Source organism: Prionailurus bengalensis, chromosome E1, assembly GCF_016509475.1.
Source record: "Prionailurus bengalensis isolate Pbe53 chromosome E1, Fcat_Pben_1.1_paternal_pri, whole genome shotgun sequence".
NCBI classification, from domain to species: domain Eukaryota; kingdom Metazoa; phylum Chordata; class Mammalia; order Carnivora; family Felidae; genus Prionailurus; species Prionailurus bengalensis.
This window is the reverse complement of record NC_057347.1, coordinates 24,036,674-24,063,454: the sequence shown is the minus strand read 5'-3', so window position 1 is coordinate 24,063,454 and position 26,781 is coordinate 24,036,674. Positions and strand designations below refer to the sequence as shown.

The window sequence follows — 26,781 nt, the reverse complement described above, 5'->3', positions numbered from 1 at the left end:
ATGATAGCCTATAGTAGGATATAGACAGTGGAGATAGATAAAAATGGACAGATTCATGAATGAGTGGATCACATACAAAGGACTTGGAGACAGATTAGATATTGAATGTAAAGGAAAAGGAATTCCAGGGGTAGCTCTTGTATCATTGAAGTCTTGAGAATAGAATGAAACTCTTGGGGAAAGTGTATAGAGTGAGAGGAAAAGGCAGCTTGGAACTGAGTCTTAAAGAATGCTAGCATGCAATGTTTGGGCAGAGGAGATGGCTGAATATGGAGTAAAAACAGGGAGGTGCCTCAAAGATGGCAAGAAAGAGTGTTTCAGGAAGGTAAGAATGTACAGTATCACTTGCTGCTTCAAGAAATCTAGTAGGAGGGGTAGGGGTGCCTGGGTGGTTCAGTTGGTTAAGCATCTGACTCTTGGTTTTGGCTCAGGTTGTGATCTCACGGTTTGTGGGTTCGAGCCCCACCTTGGGCTCTGCACTGGTAGTGTGGAACCTGCTTGGGATTCTGTCTCTCTCCTCTCTCTGTCTCTCTCCCCCTCTCAAAATAAATAAATAAATTTTAAAAAAGTCTAGCAGGATGAGTCATGACAGATGTCCATTAGACATGGAGATCTGGAGACCTTGGCATGAGTTGTTTCATTAGAACAATGGAGACAGAAATTTAGGTGTTATGGAGTTGGTTGAGGAGTGAGTGGGCAATGTGGAAAGAAAACAGAAAAAATAGTTACCTGTGGGGAGTGGGTCACCTTCTGGCAGTTTTATACTATAGGCATGTACCTATAGGCATGTATCCTACCCAGCTATTTGAAATTATAGTGTATGTGGATTTATTTTTTGTATACTTTAAATATAGCATATAAAAATTGAAAGTGGGGGGGTTAATTTGAAAGACTGGAGAGCTGAGAACAGAAACATTTGGTAAAGCAAGAGGCAGAGCAGAAACATACATTTTCACTAAGATTTCTTGTGGAGCTGAAGAGGAAACGGAAGGAAGAGTAAAGCCAAGCATTATGAGTCTGCTTTTTGTACCTCAGGGAGAGAGGGACTGAAATACATGTAAGAGAAGTTGACTGTACTTGTTTCCTATGCAGTCTATGTATTGGGGACAGAGTTTGAAAAATCCTGACTCAGCTAGGCTGAGTAAGTTGGAGAAAGTTGTCCCAAGGTTTTTCCATCTTAAGAATCTGGCTCTGAACCATAGAAGCCTGAGCGGTATAAGAATCAATAACTGTAGGTCACAAATTTGGAAAGCCAGTGAATATATGGCCATAAAACCAAATGTTACAAATTACTTGTTTTGGGGTGCCTGGGTGGCTCAGTCAGCTAAGCATCCAGCTCCTAATCTCAGCTCAGGTCTTAATCTCAGGGTCATGATTTCAAGCTCTGCACTGGGCATGAAGCCTATTTAAAAACTAAATAAAATAAAAATTTAAAAATTACTTGTTTTTTGGCAAGAGCGCCAAAACAGTTCAATGGAGAAAAGAATAATCTCTTGGCAAATGGTGCAGTTGGATATACACACACAAAAGAATGAAGTTGGACCCCTACATCACACCATATACAAAAATTAGCTCAAAATGGATCTAGATCTAAATACAAGAGCTGAAGTTATAAAACTCTTAGAAGAGAACACAGAAGTAGATATTCATGACCTTGGATTATGAATTAATTTCTTAGATACAACACCAAAAGTACAAATGACAAAAGAAAAAACTGGACTTACATCAAAATTAAAAACTTTTCTATTGCAAATGATACCATCAAGAAAGTGAAAAGACAGCCTAAAGAAAGGGAGTTGATAAGGGACTGGTGTCTAGAATATATAAAGAACTGTTACAGCTTAATAATAAAAAGACAACCTACTAAAAGAATGGGAAAAGCATCTGAATAGACATTTCTCCAAAGAAGATACACAAATGACCAGTAATCACAAGAGGATGCCAACCTCATTAGCTAGCCATCAGGGAAATGCAAATCAGAACCACAATGAAATAATACTTTACACCCACTAGGATGGCTATAATCAAAAAGTCAGGTAATAACAAGTGCTGATGAGGATGTCAAAAAGTTGGACCTGTCAAACATGGCTGGTGAGAATGTAAAGTGGTGCACCTGCTTTGGAAAACAGCCTAGCAGTTCCTCAAAATGTTAACCATAGCAGTTTCACTTGTAGGTATATACCCAAGAGAAATGAAAGCATATGTCCACACAAAAACTTGTAGTGAATGTCCATAGGAGCATTATTCACAATAACCATGAAGTGAAAACAACCAAATGTCCTTCAACTAATGAATAGATAAAATATGGTATATAATGGAATATCATTCAGCCATAAAAAAGAAGGAAGTACTGACATATATTACAATGTGGATAAACCTTGGAACACATGTTAGTTAAGTGAAACAAGCTAGTCATAAAAAAACCATAAATTAAATTACATTTATATGAAATGTCCGGAATGGGCACATCATAAAGACATAAAGGTTAGTGATTGCTTAGGGATATGGGAGTATGGGGGCGGGGGGACAGAGAGGTATACTGGGGATGATAGCTAATAGGTTTGGGGTTTCTTTTAGGTGGGATGAAATTGTTCTAAGATTAAATGTGGTGGTGACTACACCACTCTGTGAATTTACTAAAATACACTGAATTATATATATTGTGCTTAGGTGAAAACAATTACTTGGCATCAGCAGCAAGTCAAAATAAATGTTATTGGTATTTCTAGTGTGTTGCCATGTCTTAATTTAGGGAGCAGAAAAATATTCAGAAGAGCTTTCATCAGTAGATCCTTGATCATCCCGTCCTTTTTCCCCCCTGTAGGAATTATGAAATTTTTCAGTGTGAATTTGCAAACTTTCAAGATTTTCCAGAATACCTACACTGGTCCCCCCCCTTATCCACAGGGGATATGATCCAAAACTCCCAGTGGATGCCTGAAACCGTGGATAGTACTGCACCCTAAATATACTGTGCTTGTTTCTGCACATACATACCTGTGATAAAGTTTAATTTATAAGTTAGACACAGTAAGAGAATATCAATAACTAATAATAAAATAGAACAATTATAACAATACACTGTAATAAAAATAATGTGAATGTGGTCTCTCTCTAAACACCTTAGTGTACTGTACTCATCCTTCTTATGATGATGTGAAATGATAAGATGCCTATGTGATGAGAGGAAGTGAGGTGAATAACGTACGCGTGTGATGTAGCGTTACACTACATCTGATGATCCGTCAGAAAGAGGCTCATCTGCTTCCAGACCGTAGTTGGCAGCAGGTAACTAAAACCGAGGATAAGGCAGGGGACTACTGTATCCTCTTTCCTCCAGACATTGCTAAATAAATAACTGACGAATTCTTCTTGGGTCATCTGTTGTTTAAAAAATGGTAAAATACGGTGCTGAGAAGTTTTGGAAGGCAAAAACTTCCACTGCTTTAGGTTTTTTATTACTTGCATATTTTAAATAGTATGTTTATACTATTGTTGATTTATCAACAGTCATTTATCAAATCATCAGTCATTTATCAAATCATCTCTTGACTTCCCATTATGGTAGTGAGGTCCTAGCCCTTCTGTACTTTCTACCTCCACATTTCTGTCCTCCATTTTCTTAAAGTACTTATTGTCACAGTTTTGTGAAGATTTATTGTTTACAATATGATGACTAAATAAATGTTCACATGTACTATGATTATATTTCCTTACATGCTTGTTTTTTCCTAGAATAATAAGGCCTGTTTTAAAAAATAGAATTGTGTTCTGTGTATCTGTTTCCACCCCACATACACCAAATAAATACCTTGAATACATAAACTAACCTATTATTCCCCCACCCACCCACCCTTTTCCCTGGAGACCTTATTTCTAGAGCTCTCTGGACTCTGTTCTTTTTGGAATGGTTGCTCTCTGGGCCCCTGCCATCAGTAATCTTGGGACCTGCCTTTGCTGCTTTCCTGAGTTAGACCTATTTTCTGACGTCTCATGTCTTTCGCTTTCTTGCTGTTACATGCTCATTTTACTCAAGCACATCTTCCTGTGAAAGAGTGTGTGGAAAGAAAATTGTTGAGTTCTTGCATGTGTGAAAATGTCTCCATGTAACTTTCATACTTGGTAATACTTTGTGGATGGAATTTTGAGGTTGAAAGTGATTTTCCTCAGAATTTTGAAGGCATTGCTCTGCAATCCTCCCGTATCTGCTATTGCTGTTGAAATGTCTAATCCCATTTAGTTTTCATTCCTTAATATGTAGGGTGACTGTATAATTTATTGTCAAAACTGGGACATTTGAGGTGCTAGCCTGAAAGAATACTAGGACAACAGGCATAAACCCAGGACTCTCTGGGGTAAACTGGGACATGTGGTCACCCTCTTTATATGTGACCTATTTTTTCTGTAAGCATTTAGGATCTTCTCTTTACTTCCAGTGTTCCACATTTCATGATGATGTGTCTTGGGAAAGGTCTTTTTTCATTCATTGTACTAGATTTTTGCAGGCTCATTCCTGTCCTTCAATTTGGGAAATTGTCATTACCGTTTCTTTAATTATGTTCTCCTAGCCTTAACAAAGTCAGATGTTTGACATTCTGGATTGTCCTCTAAATTTTTTTCTTCTCTTACATACAAGCAAGGGGAAAAAAAACACGCCAAAAACACAAATAAGCAGGAGGATGTTATCTTTTTGCCTTTTTGTTTCAGATCTGAAAGATTTTTGCACATTTATCTTCCAGTTCTTTGCAATTTAAATTTTTTTTGTTTCGTGTTGAATTTCTTATTTTACTCTTTTCTCATAGCCTCCTGTTCTTAGGGAAGTGTATCTTCTTTCACTTCTCCGACAGTGTCTGTTCTTCTTCCTTTCCTTAGGTTTCTTTTGTTTTCCGCATTGCTTTGTTGTGTCCCCTTTTTTCCTTCCTATTTTGGTCTCTGTCTGAGCCTTTCCTCAGATGCCGGTGATCCTTAACTCTCTTCATATTTAGTAAGATATTCCAAGTGTCTCTGAAACCTGAGCTATACTGTGAACAAACCTCCTGTTTGGAATTGCCTTCAAATGGCAGAACTTGGAGATGTGATTTTCTGGGGAGAGGAGGGATCAGCGATGGAGTTTCTCCCAGAGAGGACCCGCCCCTTCCCCCCACTCTCCTGCCTGGGAGGTTTTGTATCTGGGTGCCGGCATTCTGTGTGTAGGGTCAGGGAATGAGGCAGAAGATGGGCATCACCTTTCCCTTCTGCATCCCAGCCTTTGCCACCTCATAGCCTTACATCTGGAGCTTCTGGGGCTCATTTTTTCCAGAGAAGAAAACTTTTCTCTGCGTGAGAGGGGTTGGTAGAGGGATTAGTCACTTGTGAGATAGTCAGGGCCCAGTGGCACCGTCCCTCCCACTTCTGCCACTGTGCCTCCTCCTGGGGATTCTATGGGCCTAATTAGTTCCACCCTCACCTCTTATTCCCTCTGGGCACTTTGGTGATAACTACCTTCTACTCTTCCATCTCCTGACTGTCTCTGAAAAATTTATGAAAATCTGCTCTCATTAACTCTCCCTTCCTCTTCTTTCTCATGGGTTAATACATTTGTTTTATTCCTCTCCTGTCTTTTAGAGGGGTTGAGAAGGGAGAAGAGATAAACTAATGTGTTCAGTCTGCCATTTTTAACTGATTCTGGCATGCATTTTTCTAGACAAAGTATTATAAATGCTGATTAGATGCTGAACAGCACTATCAGGGCTATTTCTCATGTATGTTGTTACAGGTTAAATAGGTTTTTGTGGGCTGACCTGGAAACCTAACTACATCTATGATTTTCCCCTAGAACTAGAGAAACAATCAAGCTTTTGTGAGCTGACTCTGGAATTAAAACAGACTGGGACAAAAATATTTCACACATGTCCCCATTTTCCTCGTCACAAAGAAAATTACAAATATTGTGTCATTATTGTTGAAATAAAAAGCTCCAATAACTGTAACAGAAACCTGTATTTTAATGGGGAAGTTTATTCATAAAGTTAAGCTACAAAAATTGAACTGAGAGGCAAAATTAAATTCTTCAGCAATATTCCTAAAGCTTAATTTTTCAGCAACTTCTTCGAAAGCAGTTTTCCTAATTAAATTAAAACCCAGTGATTGCGTCAGCTGTGGGAAATAGCAAGCACCATGGGAATGGTTTGTTCACTTGTATTTTCTTGCTACTTTCTTATTCCTACCTTGCACACAACAGGATCTTCTGAAACACCAGACTGAATAAACTAGACTTGGCCAGATTGACCAGTAAAATCATCTTCCTTGTCATGAATGGCTAAGAACAGCTGTGCAGGGCACTTGGGTAGTGAAAATGCAGCCCAGTATATGGAAAGTACACAGAGTGCTTGAAAGAAATGCTGCACCAACGTGGTGTTTGAATTGCAGAGACCACTGCAAATGTAATAGATCCACTGTGGTTGTGCAGCTTCAATTTCCAGCCTTCGGGAAGGGCATATGGGGCTTTCTTCCAGAGGATCACCCCTGTTGTGCTGGGGCAGCCTTCCATGAGCACTTGCTCCCAGTGGCCATGACAGCCCCAGTCTCAAGGGATCAGAGACGATTAGGAAAACCAGGAACAGTTGTTATAATCTCTTCTGTGGCCAGAACAAGGTAAGGGCAATGAGATGCAGTCATTCCGTTATTTCCCTTCCTTTCTTAGTGTTTTCTTTCTATTCTTTTTCTTCTCCTTCTTCTGGTTTTATTATTAACCTCTCCCCCTCTACCCCCACCACCTTGCTTCTGACAGAATATTGACTAGGAACCAGAAGCCCATTTTGGCTTAGCCTTCAGGGCAGCCGTTTACAGAGTAGCAGTGCTACATAGGTTTACTGTGTCGTATGTCTGTGTAACACTGGATTTGGATCTTGTATTTAGCTGCCAGAAGTGACTGTGATGAAGTAGGAGAGATAAACTGATAGATTGGCTGCCAGAAAGATGTTGGGAATCAATCAGATAAACAGGGTAGAGAAATAGCTTGCTGTTTTCTAGTGATAATAAACCAGTGGCCTCTGGTCCCCACATTTTTAAACGTAATTGCTGTAGTAATAATGTCCAAAATAAGCAAATGAAAAAGCATCACAGGAGGTTTTTTAATTGCGATTGAGATATCCTTTTCCCTTTTGCAATAAAGATTCATCTTATATGGAGATGAACATTTCTATAAATTTGTTTTACTTCTTCCAGTGCCCACTTACATAAACAAATGAAAATTAGAGAGTGAACTACTTTCATAGGAATTTATTCCTCCTTCTTTACCCTCCCACAGACTTCAGCTGTTTAACTTGGTGAAATATCTGTATTGCTACCATGCCTCACCTACAAAATAATGACCTTTTTTGGTGAAGAAACACATTGTAAAGTCAAACCTATATTATTGACAGATGATTAGCAGGATTATATTAGTGTCTTCGCTTAGATTTCTCTCAGACTTTTGGGATTTTAATCTCTGTTGCTATTTCCCTGCACATAGCACTTGTATAGGAGAGATGATATCTAGGTTTTTTTTAATAGTAATTTAAAACTGTCCTCCCTTAATGTTTAACCTTTCTTCATTTTTGAGCAGGCTACACGCCCAACCTGGGGCTTGAACTCATGCCCCTGAGATCAAGAGTCACACGCTCTAGTGACTGAGCCTGCCGGGCACCCCTAATGTTTAACTTTTAAACATTACTCCTCTTCACCTAGTAGGACTTTAAGATCCAATGCAGATTCTTAAGTCTGTGTGAAAGTTACAGGTTTACACTCGGGTCAGATGCAGTAGACTGCCCAGGACTAAGCGGAGAGTAGGAGAGTAATGTAGAGTTCTCATGGAGCTCACTGTATGGGACGAGAGACTGGTTCTCCCATATTTGCAGTACACATGTATGACTTTCATTAGGTTCCCTCTTATAATTGTCATGGCTGTGAATGCGTGAGTGTCATATGTGGTTGAATCGCTTCATGGTAAGCATGGTGGAGTACCAGCCGTGGAAAGCAAGAGAATGAAGTTCACGCTTTTAATTACATGTAATAAAGGCTTTTGCCTGAGGATGACCTTCCTGGCTGCTGGAGGTTATAGGTCAGAAGTTAACCATGTACCATTATCCTATTGGTGAGAAGCTGATGCATTTTCTTTTTTGCCATACAGCCTTTTCCACCTGACCTTTTAAAGATTCTCCATTGGTATCGATGAGATGGACAAAACTAATCATAAAAACAATGAAGGGAATGTTGCACACTCATTGATCCTTTTGAAATGAACTGCAGTACAATAAGTCTTCCAAATGGACTTCTGTTCTCAGCTATTGCTATAGCCACCTTTTTAAAGATATATAAATATGAAAGGGTTAATGGGAATTCAGTCATGCTCTTGCCACTGGGTTGTCCCTTATTGATTGTAGTTTTAGAGCTGTCACTATGCCATTCAGAATTCCTACTATGCCCTTTTAAAGTCAGTTGGTGCTGGGAGATGATAAATAAATCAGTTGCTTTCCTTTTTCCACAAGCTCCTTCGAGAACTCATAGAACGAAAGACCAGCTCCTTGGATCCCAATGATCAAGTGGCCATGGGAAGGTAATTTAGATATGGCTTTCTGTTCATGCAAGCAGCCCTATATAATAGTTTCTCTCTTTCAGTCCCCTTAATTCTGCCTCAAAGGCAGTGATCGGCCCTGTAACTATAAAAGTTAAGCAAGATAATAAGAGCTAGAGAGACAAAGCGATGGAAATCCTGTTTACCCTACCCTGCCTTAAGTGCAGTTTGAATGAGAGATTATAAAACACCTATATGCATTTGTTTTAGAGTGTGTTTTTCAGAGTCCTCCTTATGCCCTTTGCTCTCTGATTTGGGCGGTGATTGTATCTGTATCAACCTCTGACCAGTGGATAAAAAGCAACCACCCAAATGTGTGCTCTCGGCCGTCAGAACGTGACACTGTGCACAACAGGTTCCTTGCTCATAGTTGAATCTGCTTTGTTTGAGTCTGCCCTAATTTAGACCTCCACCCCTCAGTAAAAGCTTCGGCACAATTAGAAATGGAACGTGGCAGCATTACCCAGATGTCAGGGTAGAATGTAAAGTAGTGAAGGAAGGCTCTTGTGTGTATGCTTCATCCTGTGGTTGGAAAATAAAAAGGGCATTTAGAGTGCTACCTAATGAATAGTGTACATTTAAATAGCCATGAGCTATAATTTGCAAAAGCATGAAAGGAAACAAAAGCTGCAAGTGCCAGGATGGGATTCTGGGCAGAGCAGCATTTTGAGAATGCAATGAAAAATTTGTGTTGATGAAATAATTTTATTTGAGTAAAACATTCTTTGAGTTTTAGGGGTAGGATATTGTTGATATTTTGTGTATCTCTGGAAGGCTATAGAGAGCTGCTCACTATAAATTTAATGTGATACAGCAAATTGCATTTAAGTGGTGATTATATTGTACATTTATCTGACTTTACAATAAAATAGATTATGGTAATTAAGATTATATTAAGATTACAGTAATTGGATTTCCCTAGATTATTTTTTTCTGATGTTGAGTTTCCGTTGTATAAATCAGGTAAGATGACTTAGCTGCTGCTGCTTCTCCTTTTTTCACATTTGTTCATGTGAGGAATTTGTTCATGTGAGGAATCTATGAAGATTTTCTTAGTCCAGTATCCTTTTTTTGAAAGATTAATTCCTTTTAATCTAAAAGGACTATAGAATATGTGAATATTGGGCCATGATTTGAACAGACTAACTGTAAAATTGAGATGATCTGGGAAATTTGAAGACTGACTCCATATTTGATAGTAAAGGATTACTGTTCACTTTTTTGTAAGTGTGACAAGTCATATTGAGATTATATGGGGGGGGGGGGGGAGAACCCTTACCTCTCAGCAGCACATTCTTAAATACCACAGGTGAAATTAAAGTTAAATAAACAAAATGGTTGTAAAACTAGTGTCAGTAGTGGATAATTATAAAAAATTAGCAAAAATTGGAAAGTGCAAGAAAAAGCACACGGGCATTAACAAAGGGAAAATTGAAGAATTCGTGTATTCAGGCTGAATAGCAGTTGCAGTAATAGTAATAGAACATGCTGTACAGCTAAAACACTGAAAGCAAACCCAAGCAGCTATACCCAGTTTGATGGGTTTTCCTGCAGACTGCTGGATTTAGTGCTTGTCACAGCAACTCTAGACACTAAGGAGCATTGTTAACCAAATTCGCTGTAGAATTTCCCAGCTGCCATTTGTTTTTTTACCATTGCACAAATCCTCTTCAATTGATTAGTCACTTTGGCCCCAGACTATCTTGAGGAACTTGATGTAGGTTGATGATTTCTTTCTGCAAGGTTGTTAGTGAGAAAAATTCCAATTTGTCAATAGGTATAACTATTTCTGTTCGTGATGATGCATAACATTGCTTGTGAATTTCCCAGGCAGTGGCTTGCGATCCAGAAATTGCGAAGCAAAATCCACAAGAAAGTAGATAGGAAAGCCAGCAAAGGAAGGAAACTTCGGTGAGTTACTTTGTAGAACAAATTTTCACATGTTACATTACATCTTTTGTATTTTAAAGGCTGTTATGTCATTTCTGTATTTCTTCTGATGATTCTGTTTTTAAGGATCAGAAAAATAACTAAAACAATACTGGTGGCTTTTCATGAGGCTCAATTTTTCTCACTCTAATACCATACTCTAAGACTATAGTTTCTGTTCCTTTTTGCTGTTGTGAAGGGATGGGTTAAATAATGCCTGCCTTTTCCTGAAAGAGAAATAAGAAAACAAGATAGGATAGTTGAAATTGTCTTATATTTAAAAAGCAATTTCTATAGAACAATTTAACAATTTTACTTTGGATGCTTATTTAGAATAGAATTGGTCCATTTTCATGATGTCATACATGTATACACCATGTGAAGAATATATAAACGAAGATTCCAGAGAATGTTAACAATGTGCTTAAATGAGATGAGAAATATAATTTTTTTTAAGATTTTATTTTTCAGCAATCACTACACCCAGAGTGAGGCTCAAACTCATGACCCTGAGATCAAGAGTCACATGCTCAGCTGACTGAGCCAGCCAGGCGCCCTGAGAAACACAATTTTTATGAGAAAACATATTTCTGACTATAGGAAACCCCTCAATCCTGTGTGTGTGTGTGTGTACACAGATACATGATATTATATGCCTGCTATGTAATATTCTTACAAAGCCTGCATGTCAAAGAAACTTCTTGTAATTGGGGTGCACATGGAAGAAAAATCTTAAACTCATTGTGTTAGGACAATTTAGGCAGACAGCTAATCCCATATCCTTATTAGAGCCTGCCTGTCATTGGATTGCCTTTAGACAAATGTGGATCTATCTCATTTTTAAATAACTTCAGAGAAGCAGATTTCACAACTACTTTATTTTTTTTCACAACTACTTTAATTAACCTGTTAATTTAAGTTAAACTCACCAGGAAATATGTAGTTCTCTTTAACTTTGCAGAAGTGCAAAGCAGCTTTTCATCATCTTTTTATTCAAAGTCACTTTCTTAAATTTCAGGTCCTATTTTACAGTTTAACTTTTTTAATATGTCAGAATTTCCAAGTCTTCGTACTTCTCCAGGTTTGTTTTTAGTGGGATGATTCCAAGAACATGGACTAGAGAGCCAGACTTACTCTTTAACGTTGAGATCAGATTTTTCTCCAGTACTGTGCTTTTTGAGAGAAGCAAGAATGTGAGTGAAGGGGGGAATAGGCAGGGCAGAAGGGAGGAAGAAAGAGAATCCCAAGCAGGCTCCACACTCAGTGTAGAGCCCGACGTGGGGCTCAATCTCAAGAATGTGAGATTATGACCTGAGCTGAAATCCAGAGTCAGACGCTCACCTGACTGAGCCATCCAGGCATTCTTCTAGTACCGTGCTTTTAAAACTGTAGCTTTATGAGGCTATAAATGTTCTCTAGTGGGAGGAACCCAGAATCCTGGGAGTTGGGTTCAAATTCTGGCTTTGTCTGGCCACACAATGTTGGTTGTTCTTTATTCTCTGGACCTCACTTTTCTTACTTACTAAGAAGAGATAATAATCCCTACTTTATAGGGACGCCTGGGTGGCTCAGTTGGTTAAGCATCCGACTTAAGCTCAGGTCTTGATCTCGCAGTCCGTGAGTTCAAGACCCATGTTGGGCTCTGTGCTAACAGCTCATAGCTTGGAGCCTGCTTTGGATTCTGTGTCTCCCTCTCTCTCTGCCCCTCCCCCACTCATGCTTGCTCTTGCTCTCTGTCTCTGTGTCTTTCTGTCTCTCTCTGTCTCTCTCTCTCTCTCAAAAATAAACATTAAAAAAAAATTTTTTTTTAAATCATGTGTAAATGTCTGGTATGTAGAAAGCATTCGAAAGTATTAATTTCTTTGGTTTCTCTTGTACTTACCTATTGGTATTGCTGTTGCAAATATACAGTCATTAGAAGAATTGAGAGAGGAGAAAATCTCTTTTCTACATTACTGTTATGAATTTTATATTGGGGCAAGTACCTATATGTATGCGCCCCTTGAGAGCAAGAATTGTGCTCCCTTATTCTTTAAGACAATTCCAACCGTATCTATCTATTGTAATTCCTTGTAGACATTAGTCAGCCAGAAATGTTTTTTGGATGATTATGTCATTAAAATTAACATGCTCACTAGGTAAGAAGGAATGGCTATAACGTAAACATAGCACAGAGTAAGAAGTCCGGGTGAGTGTTAGAGAACCGAGTACTTTTCTAGCATGGCAAATAACTTAGAAGAACATGAGTCTTTTGTTTCCCAAATCAAAATATACTTATCACAGTTATTATTTATTAAGTTGAAAGAAAAAAATGAGGATTTTATTTTAATAGCAGCCGTTTTTTGTATGTTAATAGACTCATCTCATTAAACTGTTCATTAGAGTTGCAAGTATGTAGATCTGGTTTCATAGCATTTTGATAGTGATTTAGATTTACACATCCCCATAAATCCAGAGACATTGACAATCTTATTCTGGCAACAGACAAGTGGGAGACAGATATTCTATTTAATAAACCAGGCTAAACATTAAAATGTAAGAAGTGGTTAATTAAAATATAAAGTGTATTCCTTCTGAAGTTCTAGGAACCATATGAGGTGCCAGGTAAAACCCATTCTGCCCTGAAGGAGTATGTCCTCAGGAGAGGATGGCAAGCAATAAGTGGACAGTGATGCTGTTGGTGGATCCCTGGTGTAGTGGTCACCCCATTGCCCATGGGGAGATGTAGGCTGCTCAGGAAGACTTCCTGTAAGATACCATCCACATTTCACACTGAGCACGCTAGGAGAGTTAGCCTAGTGAAAGGCCGAAGAGAATACCATTTGCAAAAACACAGACTTGAGAGTGTACATACCATTTTAGGAGCTGTAATTTAATTTATTTTGACAGGAACTTAAAGTGAATATGGGGGAATGGCAGGAGATGAAGGAGGCTGTATGAGTAGCTGAGTTCTAGGTCATGACCATGCTAAGAATTCGGACTTTATTCTGTAGACTGTAGTGAGTCACTGAAAAACAAAGGAAGACTGAAGAACTCTTATAGAGTGAAGGAGACTAAGGAGACGTTGCAAGTATGTGCAATTTGGGGTCTTAAATTAGATCCTGGGAAAGAAAAAAGACTCTCAGATAAAAAATAGAAATTTGAATAAGCTGTGTAATTTGGGTAGTAGTATTGTATCAATGCTAATTTCCTGATTTTGATAATCCACTATGTTTATGTAAATTGTTAACATTAGAGGAAGGTGGGTGAGGGAATGTGTAAACTCTCTACTATTTTTGCAATCTTTCTTTTTGTTTTTTTTAATGTTTTTAAATTTATTTTTGAGAAAGAGAAAGAGAGGGAGAGTGCACGTGGGAGGGGCAGAGAGAGGGGGGAACAGAGGAGCCAAAGCAGGCTCTGTGCTGACAGACATAGGGCTCGAACTCACAAACCACAAGATCATGACCCGAGCCGAAGTTAGATGCTTAACCAACTGTGCCACTCAGGCACTCCTGCAATCTTTCTATAAGTCTAAAATTAATACAAATTAATTATTGAATTAAAACATTTTTAAAAAGGTCATATGTTTTGCATTGTCTTATAGTTTTAGCATCCATATTCATCTGGCTTTCCTGTGACCAGGAATGTGAAGGATGTGGTCAGAATCAGAGAGTGTTCTTTATTAATAGCAATAGTGATAACCAGCATTTGTAAAACTCACTGTCAGGTACTGCTATGCAGTTTATGTGCAGAGAGAACAAAAAACACAGACTGTAGAGCTAGACTGTCAGATTGAACTGAGTCTTCTACTTACCAACCTGGAGACCTTGGGCAAGTCAGTTCACATCTCTGTGCTTCCGTTTCCTCATCTGTGAAATGAGTATATTAATAAAAGTCGCATCTTGGAGGGTGTTATCAGATTAGATGAGCTAGTTTCTGTAAAGTGCTTAGAGAAGGTAACTCACATGGCCCATACAGAGCTGGTAAGTAGCAAATTGGGGTTTGAGTTAATTGGTCTGATTGCAGAGCCCATGCTTCTATCTGTCTTTTGTTTTGAGAGAGTGTGTACACACATGCAAGCGAGGAAGAGGCAGAGAGAGGGAGAGAGAATCCCAAGCAGACTCCATGCTGTCAGTGCAGAGCCTGATGTGGGGCTCCATCTCACAAACCATGAGATCATGACCTGAGCCGAAGTCAAGAGTTGGACACTTAATCCGACTAAGCCACCGAGGCACTCCACAGAGCCCATGCTTCTAACCTGTGGCCTGTTTTCTTTCTCTGGGCAGGACACACTGGCCTATACGGGCACTAAAATGACGCAATGGCTACATTAGCATTCTGGCCCAAAGGATTAAACATGTGGCCCAGGCTGCATGGGAATATTATAAATAACTTCCTTAAATTAGACCTCAAGAAGAGCTGGTAGGTGTCCCAGCTGTCATCACCGATACTAGGTCCATTAGTGAGCAACTTTTCTCTTTTGTTTGTGATAGAGTTGGAGAGAGAAGATTTCCAGAAATGTTATAGCAAAGATGAACATTGACTTGTGAAAACATCAGTTTAAATGATAGCAGGTCAGTGGCATCAGCCTTGTCAGACTGGATGTGGCAATTTGTTAGTTGGGTGCTAGAAAGTAACTTATTTTTAAAAAAGGAATATTTTGGTTTGGGAAAATAATTGTAATTATCGATTATCAGTACTTTTACTGAGCATTATATGTAAGTAGATCTGATCATGATTTAATCAGAATTCCTAGTATAAATAAATTAAACTCAGGCCTTTAATAACAGGATGTCTTACTGTGTTTGTCTGTTCTTCTGCAGTAAAATTACATTTGTCTTTTCTTGGTATGGTTGTTAAAAGGTGTTTTTAATACTAAAACATGCATCCATCCTCAGCAGCACTGAGATTAGATGAAATCTATTGCATTAAGTACACATTACTAAATCGTCTTTAATGTGATTACTTCTTAAAGTCTGTCTTTCATCATGCTGTTAATAGTTATTGAATATACTGTATTAAAATGTAAAAGTATTCCACAGAGCAGTATCATCCAATAAGAATATGTATTACATATGTAATGTTAAATGTTCTAGTGGCCACATTTAAAAAGTAAAAAGAATGAGATGGACTTAAGCTTAATAATACATTTCATTTAACCCAATATCAAAAATATTATTACTCAGTATTTCAACAATTTATTAATTTATTATTTTAAAATTATTAATGGTATATTTTATATTCTTTTTTCCATCTCAAGTCTTCAAAATCTGGTGCACTTTTCTCATTTAGGCACATTTGCAGCAGTCAGACTAGCCATGTTTCGAGTGCTTAAGTAACTGCATGTGGCCAGTGACTACTGGATTGGACAATACAACTGTGGAGTAGAGTTCATCATAGTCTTTGTCCAGAGAGTGAATTAAACCTCTCTGGATACAGCCAAGAACAGTATTCATGTTTTCAGATGGACACCAAAGTTTGGTGAAGCCTAAAGACATTAAAATGAATTTATTAATAGTACTTATGCTTTATTACTTAAAAGGTTATGTGAGTGTTTTTAGTCTCATATATTAACATAACCTTTTGGAGGGTATTTTGGCTCCGTGTTTCAGCTTTCACTATGTATATACCTTTTGATTCACCAGCAATTTCACATCTCAAAATCTGCCCGAAGGAAATTTATGTGAACAAACGTACAATAATTAATGTATAAGAATTTTCACTTTAACACTATTTAGTATGGTTTTTAAAGGGGGGCAGTATATGTAAATGCCCATCAATAGGAGATTAAATAAATTATATTAACAATGGAATGTTTTACAACTATGGAAAAGAGTAGAATATGGCAAGGTTCAGTGGGAAAAAGCATAATGCAGAATATCAAGTATATTACAACCTCCCTTTTATGTGAAAACCGTGTTAAGTTTATTTTTGTCTTATATATAGAAAATTCTACAGCCATACTTAACAGTTTTAATTAATAGTGATTATTTCTGGGGTGTAAGGCTGCAGGAGGCTTGTCAGTTTTCTATACATTTCTGTATTTGGATTCTTTTTGTAAGAATTATATATTACTTTTTATAATTAGGAGGTGGCAGACATTTAAAAAAACAGATATGCATAGAGATTTTGTTTTTGCATCTTATGAAACATGAAGAATTGGGAGCATATACGTGTTCAAAAATGTATTATAGTATTTCCACTCCTGGAATTGTATTCAGCTATTCTGATATTGTTATGGGACAGTGTTTACAATGCTAAGTTAAAAAAAGAAGTTACAAAATTTATGTGTGTGTATGTGTGTGGGTAAATAACAGCGTCACTATGAAAAACAAACATAACTAATCAAAATGTTAACAACTGTCTGTAGGTGGAGGAACTATACATTTTGTGTGTGCTTCATTGGTTTTTTTCCATATTTTCTATAACGAATTTATACTTTTTCTATTACTCTTGTAATGAAGGAAATCTCGTTACTATTATTCTTGTAAAATTCATTTGTTAAAAAAATGAAATTTGGGAGGCTCAGCTGTGGGTGGTACTGTAGAGAATCAAATTATTTGATACGTGTAAAAATATTTTTAACACTGTAAAGCTAATATTATGTACACGAAAATATATTTTTGTTTATGGATAGTGTTCTGTTCAAGTAAAATTTTGTGGGTTTTTTAAAAGATTTTTTTTAAGTGATCCCTACACCCAATGTGGGGCTCGAACTTACAACCCCGAGATCAAGAATCACATCTACCGACTGAGCCAGCCAAATGCCCCCCAAGTAGAGTTTTTTGGTTAGAATTTTATAATATGCATATTGTCATACATCCTCTTCTGTTATAATGAGCAGAAAGGGCTAGCTCCTTTTAATTCTCTTCTGTATAATTTGGTCTGTATAAGGTCATGTAGTTGTTTGGCTTCTTTCGCTGGAGGATCTCGAAGCACTCCACACAAAAATACCGTTTTTTTTCCTGTTGGTGGGAAGTGGAAGTGATGTTATTTAAATTTCCATAACACCATGACTTGGAAGATCTAGGGATCAAACTTGTTATGTACTCAGATATAATCCTTCATTTAAGGATGGGGGAAATGAAAGACTGGGTCTAGTAAGTAGAGATGGTGTGGAATTCTAGAAGCCTTCTCTGACTCAGAGAACTAGTGCTAGTGAGTGATGGTGGTGGTGAGGCATTGTAAGTTGGGTGTTGTACTACTACCTACACTAGTAACTACTAGTAATGACACCGAAAATGATGAGGATATACTTAGAGGAGGAAAATGGGGTACTCAAGTCCTTATTGTCTTCTGTCTGGAGTAATGTTTGAGGATTAGTATATTGCTCAAGAGCATAAGTGTGTCTACTCTTTCTGGGGACTGTGATGTAAATGAATCTGTGTTGAACTACTGTCATTTACAATGTGCTTTTATCAGACTTCTCCTGTAATATAAAAGAACTAGAGGGAAATACAGTTGTGATTAGTATGTGCCAATGAATTGTTCCCTATTTTCATTCTGGAGCCAAATGCTTCTGTGGTCAGTTCTGGAGTTTGTTAGCTCATAGAATGTGTTTCCTTTTCTAGGTTAATAGTTACTAATGTTGCTGCCTGTTTGTTTCCTGCTTTATTTAGGTTTCACGTCCTTAGCAAGCTACTAAGCTTCATGGCACCTATTGACCAAACTACAATGAATGATGATGCCAGGTGAGTAATAGATTAATTATGTGTCTCAAATGGCTCCATGACAGCCTGATATTGACCTGTTCTACAGCCTGTCACCCTCTCCATTTCTTCTTATCAGTTAACCATTTGTCATTGGCATCATAGCAAGGGTCCTTGTCACATCTCTTCACCCCATAATTACTGTAAAACCAAAACAAAATTTCTGTAAATATCAGTGCTGCCTCTGGTGGGTTTTTGTTTGTTTTTGGCTATTTTGTTTTTAACTTTAGCCACCTGCCTAGGACATCTGGGCTTTTCTCTAGGACAGACAGACGGGTCAGGACAGCACTTGTACTTCCTCTGTGTGTTTGTGGGTTTTGTGCATATGCTCTCCTTTAAAAAAAATTTTTTTTTAATTTTTTTTAATGTTTTATTTGTTTTTGAGACAGAGAGAAACAGAGCATGAACGGGGGAGGGTCAGAGAGAGAGGGAGACACAGAATCTGAAGCAGGCTCCAGGCTCTGAGCTGTCAGCACAGAGCTCAACACGGGGCTCGAACTCACAGACCGTGAGATCATGACCTGAGCCGAAGTCGGACGCTTAACCGACTGAGCCACCCAGGCGCCCCTAAAAAAAATTTTTTTAATGTTTATTTATTTTTGAGAGACAGAGGGTGGGAGACACAGAATCTGAAGCAGGCTCCAGGCTCTGAGCTGTCAACACAGAGCCTGACACAGGACTCAAACCCATAAGCCGTAAGATCATGACCTGAGCCTAAGTCAGACGCTTAACCGACTGAGCCACCCAGGCGCTCCTGCTCTCCTTTTTTAAAATGGCTTGATACTGCTGTAGAGATGTGTATTAAGTTGTGTTTGTTCAGACTGCCATTGAGGGTTTTCTTAGTATTTTTACAAAAGAAGTACATGCTCATTTTATAAAACTGAAACAAAATAGAAATATATACAAGAAATGTATCCTCATAATATAACAATTAAATAATTAGCCATTTTTTAGAGAATAATTCCTTCTACATTTATTAGTTGGCATTCTACATTGTAATATGTTTATAATATTGCTTATTTAGCCATATCCCTTCTCTTTCATTTATTTGTCATTCATTATATTAGTATGAACTCCTGCTTTTTTTTTTTATTCAGTGAATTATAATCTATTACTATCACTTATTTTGTTTTAAAATTGTCCAGCATTAATGAAGCCCTCACAAGCTGGCTTTTGTCCTTTTGAAATATCCCCATTCCTTGAGTACATTCTTACTTTCTAACAGGATATTCTAGGCTCGTCTTATACTTTCCCTGTTCCAACCCTGGAGTCTGTCTTTCTCCAAGGAACCCTGATTCTTTTTTGTGGATTGTGGTATTTAGAAACTAAGATCTGTGTGCTAAGGGTGTTCATTGTCACTGGGTTTCACTGTTGCTAGGTTCTTTCAGCATAGGCAGCTAGGAAATGTGTGTATGTAAGTATGTACACATGCAGGAGGGAGCCACTGTAGCATCTTTGAATATTTCCTTTCAGTCTTTTTTTTTTTTTTTAAATTTTCTTACACATTTCATTTTATTTATTTATTTATTTATTTTAAAGTAATCTCTCTACCCAAATTGGGGCTTGAACTCATGACCCCAAAGTCAAGAGTAATATGTTCCGCTGACTGAGCTGGCCAGCTTTCAGTCTTTATGAGTTCCCTTCGAGTATATTCTTATTTTTCTTTAGAATATAACTAAAATTATATTCTGTTGTGAATTTTTCATTTAAATATTTTGTATACTGTGAGCATATTCATGTCACTAAAATGACTAATATTTTTATGTTCCTTATTTAACCATTCACTAGTTGTTGGACAATTATTTTTAATTATTGCTGTAAATAATGCTGTGGTAGACATTTGTAAACATAAATCTTTACCAAGTGAAATTATTAGTCCTAGGGTAAATACATAATAGTCTGCCAGTTTTATTTCTCAAGGTACATTTCACCTTTTTATTTGAGAGTGTTGTTTGCTACTAAACCACATCAGATTTTCCCTCCTGGCCTGAAAAGTAGTAGATCTGCAAGTTTACGTGAACACAGTGATTACTTATTTTTTGTTTGCCCTTGTTCAGTATCCTGAAGTACAAAAGAGCTTATGGAAGGTTCTAAATTCATTTCCGGTCAGAACTTTGTGACTTCGCATGCTCACCTGTGCTTTTTGGAAGTGAATGCTTTTGTCTGGCTGGCTGGGGTTTTTTGTTTGTTTATTTCCGCTTATTTCTGGATCCAGTCTGTTTTTTAAAATTACAGAGTAGGGGCGCCTGGGTGGCGCAGTCGGTTAAGCGTCCGACTTCAGCCAGGTCACGATCTCGCGGTCCGTGAGTTCGAGCCCCACGTCGGGCTCTGGGCTGATGGCTCAGAGCCTGGAGCCTGTTTCCGATTCTGTGTCTCCCTCTCTCTCTGCCCCTCCCCCGTTCATGCTCTGTCTCTCTCTGTCCCAAAAATAAATAAACGTTGAAAAAAAAAATTAAAAAAAAAATAATAATAAATAAATAAATAAATAAAATTACAGAGTAAATTGAGCGCAACTTAAAATCCCTGTCAAGACAACATGAAAATTTACAACAAAGGAAAAGAAAACTAGATGTTTAAAACTAAAACAAACCCATTTAAGGAAACATTATTCCCCCAGGCATAAAGTGAAGCCCAGTTTAAATATTAGTGCCATCTTTTGAATATAGTACTACTACTAGATCATTTAGAAATCAACTTTTTGTCCTTCTTAGTTGGGATTTTTCTTGAATCACCTAATATCCCAGGGGCACTTCGTTTTCTTAAATCTTACTTATTCACTTAAAATATCTGAGGGTTGCAACCACATGTTAGCCAAAGATTACTTGAAAATGGCTCTTTTATTTAGGATCATGTTGGACTTTGTCTGTAAGAAACTTAAAACCTGCCTGCAGAGGCATAAGCAAGTGAGAGGTTGTTTTTTGGGTTTTTTTGGGGTTTTTTTTTTTTGACAGAAAAATTGTAGGTGTAGCATGCAATTACTGCCAGTGGTTTTCCCTTCTCAATGATATAAGGGTCTTTCTCTTGTGGTCCCAAGATGGCGTCTACAGTTTCAGCCATCAGACATGTTCAGGGCAGGAAGAAGAGAGGAAAGAAGTGATGTCAGATTTACCTACTTTCTTTTATTAGAAAAGTAAACAACAACAACAACAAAAAAAAAAAAACAAAAGAAAAGAAAAGAAAGGGAAAAGCTTCCCCAGAATCCCCTCTAAACTTATTCTTATATCTCATTGGATAGAACTGTGCTAAGTTGCTCCTTCAGGTAGAGCAGGCAAGGGAGAAGGGGTTGGGAACATTTGTTGGGTGATAGTCCTTCCGGCGTTCCGAATTGGTGGGGGGAAAATGTTGTCTCTTGTGGACTGATTGCTTATTATCAGCATTGTTCTCCAGCTTGTTGAGCCCACTTAATAAGGAATTTAATAAAAGTCTTGTAGCTGGACAACTGAGCATGTGTTTTTACTGCAGCACACTCCATTCCCTGTGTGCTTCTCAGGGATAGGAGGCATTTATCCACATAACTGCTCATGCTCCATAGTCTGAATAAGCCAGGTTGACTATGGGTAGAGTAACTGCGTATTAGCTCTCTCTGCTTCTAGTTTGCAAACTCTCAGGGCCAATAGGTGTTGTACTTTATCTTAAGAAAGAGGTAGTCATGGCTTGGCCCATTTTGTTTTTCTTCGAGTAATTCCATAACTGGAGACTATCTGCTACTGTACTGTTTTGTCTCTTACTTTGTACATAACAAAATATACTGAAGGATGGGAAACTTTTATAATTGTTAAAATATCAGTATCAGTGTATACCACTTTTTCTCAAATGAATATTTTGGTTTTGCTAAGTTACAGATACGTCATTCTTGGTGTGCATATATGAATAGAGAATTATTTATGATTTTGAGGTAGAAAAGGGCTTTGTAAGCATGACACCAAGGCCAGAAATTGTAAGGAAAAATATTTATAGCTCTGACTGCCTTAAGTCACATCGAAAAAGACTTTGAAACAGAGTGGTAAGTAAATGACAAACTGGCAAGGAAAAGTTCAAAATATGATATTTTTCTTTACTATGTAAAGAGTTTTTAGAAGTGTCTAAGAATATCCCAGTAAAAATAATGGGCAAAGCATGTCAAAAAGCAAACTTAGAAATCATTTTTTAAAAATCTCAAAAACGTAAAGACTGTAAATCTCATTTATCAAAGAAATGCAAATTAGGGGCACCTGGGTGGCTTAGTTGGTTAAGTATCCCACTGTTGATCTTGGCTCAGGTCATGATCTCATAGGATCATGAGATCAAGCCCTGGATCGTACTCTGTGCTAACAGTGCAGAGCCTGCTTGGGATTTTCTCTCCCTCTCTCTCTGCCCCTCCCCTGCTTACACTGCCTGCCTGCCTGCCTCTCTCTCTCTCTCTCTCTCTCTCTCTCTCTCTCTCTCTCTCTCTCTCTCACATAGGATAAATTAAAAAAAAAAAACAAAAAAAAAACTGCAAGTTAAAATGATATTTCATTGTTTTCCTTATAAAATTACAAAACATTAAAAGCTTGGTAACCCTCAGTGTGGATGGTATGGGGAAACACTTTCATATACCGTTGTCGGGAATGTAATTGGCAAAAATCATTTTGGAGGGCCATTTGGCAATGTGTTTTAGAATTTTAAATGTATACTTACCTGTTGACCCAGAAAAATCTACTTCTAGGAATTGACCTAAGGAAATAGCAAGTCGGCAAATATATTTGCATCAAGAATCTTTACATTGTGTGTCAGCTATACTTCAGTAAAAGAATAAATAGGAAATACAAAACAAAATAAAGATGTTTGTTGCAACATGGTTTATAATGGAGGAAAATAAGAAACTAAATGACCAATAAGCAACTAGTTAAATAAATCACAGTGAAATTATAAAGAGCTTTTAAAGGACAAAGTAGTGCTGTAGGTATTAACATAATGTTCAATGGAAAAGTAGGCTATAAAATACTATACTAGAATCCGCCTTTTTGACTAAATAGATACATGTGATAGAAAAAAAGTGATACTTTAAAAAACCAATTGTGCTGTCATAGATTTCCAGGTTATTTTGTTGACTGGAAAAAGAAACAGTGCTTGTAACACCATCCACTTGTTTTAAAAATAAAGATAAAAACAGGCATATATGTACATATATGTATATAAATGTTACAGTGGTTAGGGAAATGTTTGGCAAGACCATACATCATAATATCTACAGTGTTTACCTCCGGGAAAGGAATGGCATGAGGGAAGGGGTGAGGGAGACTCCTGATGTTTTGTTTTCTGTACTTGTGTTTTGGTCCAGTCCTTTGCCATGAGGATGGACTCATAGAAGTTCCATTACAAAGTAAGAAGCTCTGACACAGTGTACAGCAGCCGCACCACGTGTTTGTTGCTGGGTGGCAGGGAGGAGAAAACACATTGACTTTTTGGTCTGTGTATTTCCACGGTGTTCGGAATTTTTCTACAATAAGCTTACACTGCTTTTTATCACCAGGAAAAAAAGGACATTTTCCGTCAGAAAATTATATCGATAATATGGAGAAGAAATGGGAAGGTCTTGATTGTTTCTGTATTAAAGTCTGTGAATGGAAGATCTCTCCCTTATGGTTTCTGCCCTATGGACCATGTGGGTAAAACTGGCTTTTTCATCCCTGACTAGTACCCTCCACCCCCTTTTTTAATCATGGTAAAATACACATACATTGTCTAGCCCTTTGATTTCTCATTCCCAGAGGCAGCTCCACCTGTGGTTCCCACCTTAGCCAAGTCTGGGGAGAGAACCCCTTCTCTTTTCTTTGTTTCTTGGTTCCAGTTTATTGTTCCACACATATGCCTGAATTTCCCAATGCTTGGGGGTTTTTTGGAGGAGAAGCAAGGCAGAATCTGAGTGTTGTTTACCCATCCTTGGATCCCCAATTTGAGCTAAAATCATCCAGTTTGAGCTAAAAAATAATTTGCACTCGGTCAAATTTGAATTGAAACTGGAACGTAGTTCTCATTAAGGGAGAGAATAGAAGAGATCTTTAACCCCGGCTATTAAAATATCCTTAGTGGAGAAAGAAATGCTATCTTTAAAAGGATCTTTAAAAAGGCAGTGGCAGGGGCACCTGGGTGGCTCAGTCGGTTAAGCGTCCGACTTCAGCTCAGGTCACGATCTCGTGGTCCGCGAGTTCGAGCCCCGCGTCAGGCTCTGGGCTGTTGGCTCAGAGCCTGGAACCTACTTCCGATTCTGTGTCTCCCTCTCTCTCTGCCCCTCCCCCGTTCATGCTGTGTCTCTCTCTGTCTCAAAAATAAATAAACGTTAAAAAAAAAAAAAAGGCAGTGGCATCTTCATTACGTGTCTCCTGTGATGTGGTCTATGTAGTGTTGTCTATTTAGTTAATTTCTGCTGATACATATTCTTTTCTCATGCTAGCAGTTTTTACCTTCAAGCAATATGTTTTTTAAAAAAACACCTTTTAAATGCAAAGTAGCCCAGTTTGTGCCCCTGTGTTACCAAATTTTCCTTTGGGGGCATTTTTTCTGGATAAACTTTGGATACTAATTTAATGCCTTTGTGCTTTTAGGTCTCCTATGTTAGAAAGTCACGCGTAACTCGTGACTCGTGGTCCAGTAGATCTTTACAACATTAGGAGGTAGGCAGGTGGTTTCTGTTGCAGGCCTGATGAACATCCCCAGTACTGAGAGAAAACAAAAGAAATCCCACTTTGCCAATGTATTCCATGTTTGCATGCAAGGAAGGAGGTTACTATGAGCCTAACAATGATCACTGACTTTGGCAAGCCCTTGATACGGGGCAGCTCAGCTCTCAGAGCAGCTACTGTTTGCTCTTTGAGTCATCTTTGCTAAGAGGGCAAAGTATCATATGATATTGTAGAGACGACAGGGTTATCCATGGGCTAAGGAGGAGAAAAGGTTTGGTGTCTCTTTGGGAGAGAATCCCTCTAAGTATATTGTTACCACTGAGAACAGGTCAGGGTGCTACTTGCATGATTTACAGGATTGCTGTTCGGCCTCTCTGACGACTAAAGTTATTCTGAGCTTATCAACATTTTAGAAACAGCTTACTTTACATGGTGTGAATCCCCTGGAGTGATGTTAGACCAGAGAGAGTCTGAAGTAAAAATTCAGATGATCTCTTATTATAGTTGCAACAAAATGAAGAATTTGGAGGTTGTGGAAATAATCATCTGGGGTTATTTTGCCTGTGTTTTTGAAAGACCCTCTCAGGCAGACTTCTAAAGAAGTTAATTCTTATTTTTCTGTTGTGTTGATGTGGGTCAGATAGTAAAATGCTGGTGTAACAGGGAGAAGCAAATTCTGAGGGAGACCTCAGAGACAGGTCCAGAGATGTTCCTCATACTGGCTGCCACCTCAGATTTGGGAAGGGAGTCCACGTGTGCCACGTTCTCTGTTGCCATGGTGTGCCCCTCCACAGAGCATTCTGGCTGTCAGCATGGGGGGGGTCTCAGCATCAACTAGCAGCTGGATTGCGCCAAAGAAACTTGGTGTTTGCAGCATTAACTGCTGCTTCAGACAACTGTTCTTATATAAACCCAATTCTAGTACCCTCTGTTACAAGGCTAGGTTATTGCATTTTCTTGAGAAACTTGTTGTTCTTGTTGTTGTTTGAAGCTTTGTTTCTTATTACAAAAATGGTAACACTATTAACACTTTATAGGTTCCCCATTCCTTTGCAAAGAACTTAAGGAAATTCTCAATAGAAACTAAGATTTTCCATGTTAGCCCCCCGTTTTCTCCCCTACAATAAAAAAACACTTTTCCCTACTCCTGTTATGAAGCTTGCTGGCATTACAAAAGAACAAAGAGGGGTGCCTGGGTATCTCAGTCAGTTAAGTGTCCAACTTCAGCTCAGGTCATGATCTCACAGCTGGTGAGTTCAAGCCCCACGTCATGCTCTGTGATGACAGCTCAGAGCCTAGAGTCAGCTTTGGATTCTGTCTCTGCCTCTCTCTCTGCCCCTCCACAACTCATGCCGTGTGTGTGTGTGTGTGTGTGTGTGTGTGTGTGTGTGTACACACACACACACACACACACACACACACATATATATATATATATATATATATATAATAAACATTAAAACAAAATTTAAAAAAAAAATGAGAGGATCCTTTAATGAAAACTAGGCACCAAATACATTATTGTTTTACATTTGGAGTTCTAGAAAAGAAACGTACAAAGGTAATCCAGCATTGTAAAGTGCTTTGTCAACATCACTGCCACGTTGTTCTTGAGGTGTCTTGGTATAATAGAATTTGTACAGGCAATTTATCTTCCACTTGCCATTTTTGTGTGTGTGGGTCTGCACCCTAAATATGGGCACATTCTACCACTCTACTGATGATATTCTTCTCCCCGTAATTGGTAACCCAGAGGTTACTTAGACCATTTTTTACTACCCTTTGCCTACTTTACCCCTTTATTTAAGAGAATTTGGCATTGAATCATGGTGATATATTCTGGTGTAGTTTGCTCTGCATTTGAGACACATCAGCTAATAACCCCAGAAGTACCCTCCACAGAGCATTTTTCGCTGGTTAAAAACTT

General features: G+C 38.1%; 1 protein-coding gene across 1 annotated transcript in view; it reads left to right on the top strand.

The window, feature by feature from the left end:
• The window catches only part of AATF (apoptosis antagonizing transcription factor), a 106,128-nt gene that overhangs the window by 62,032 nt on the left and 17,315 nt on the right, over positions 1 to 26,781 (top strand). Inside the window, exons 9-11 of the mRNA XM_043583827.1 lie at positions 8,508 to 8,575; positions 10,424 to 10,504; positions 18,121 to 18,192. Of these exons, the coding sequence (XP_043439762.1) occupies positions 8,508 to 8,575; positions 10,424 to 10,504; positions 18,121 to 18,192 (221 nt within the window). The remainder of the gene's footprint in view (positions 1 to 8,507; positions 8,576 to 10,423; positions 10,505 to 18,120; positions 18,193 to 26,781) is intronic.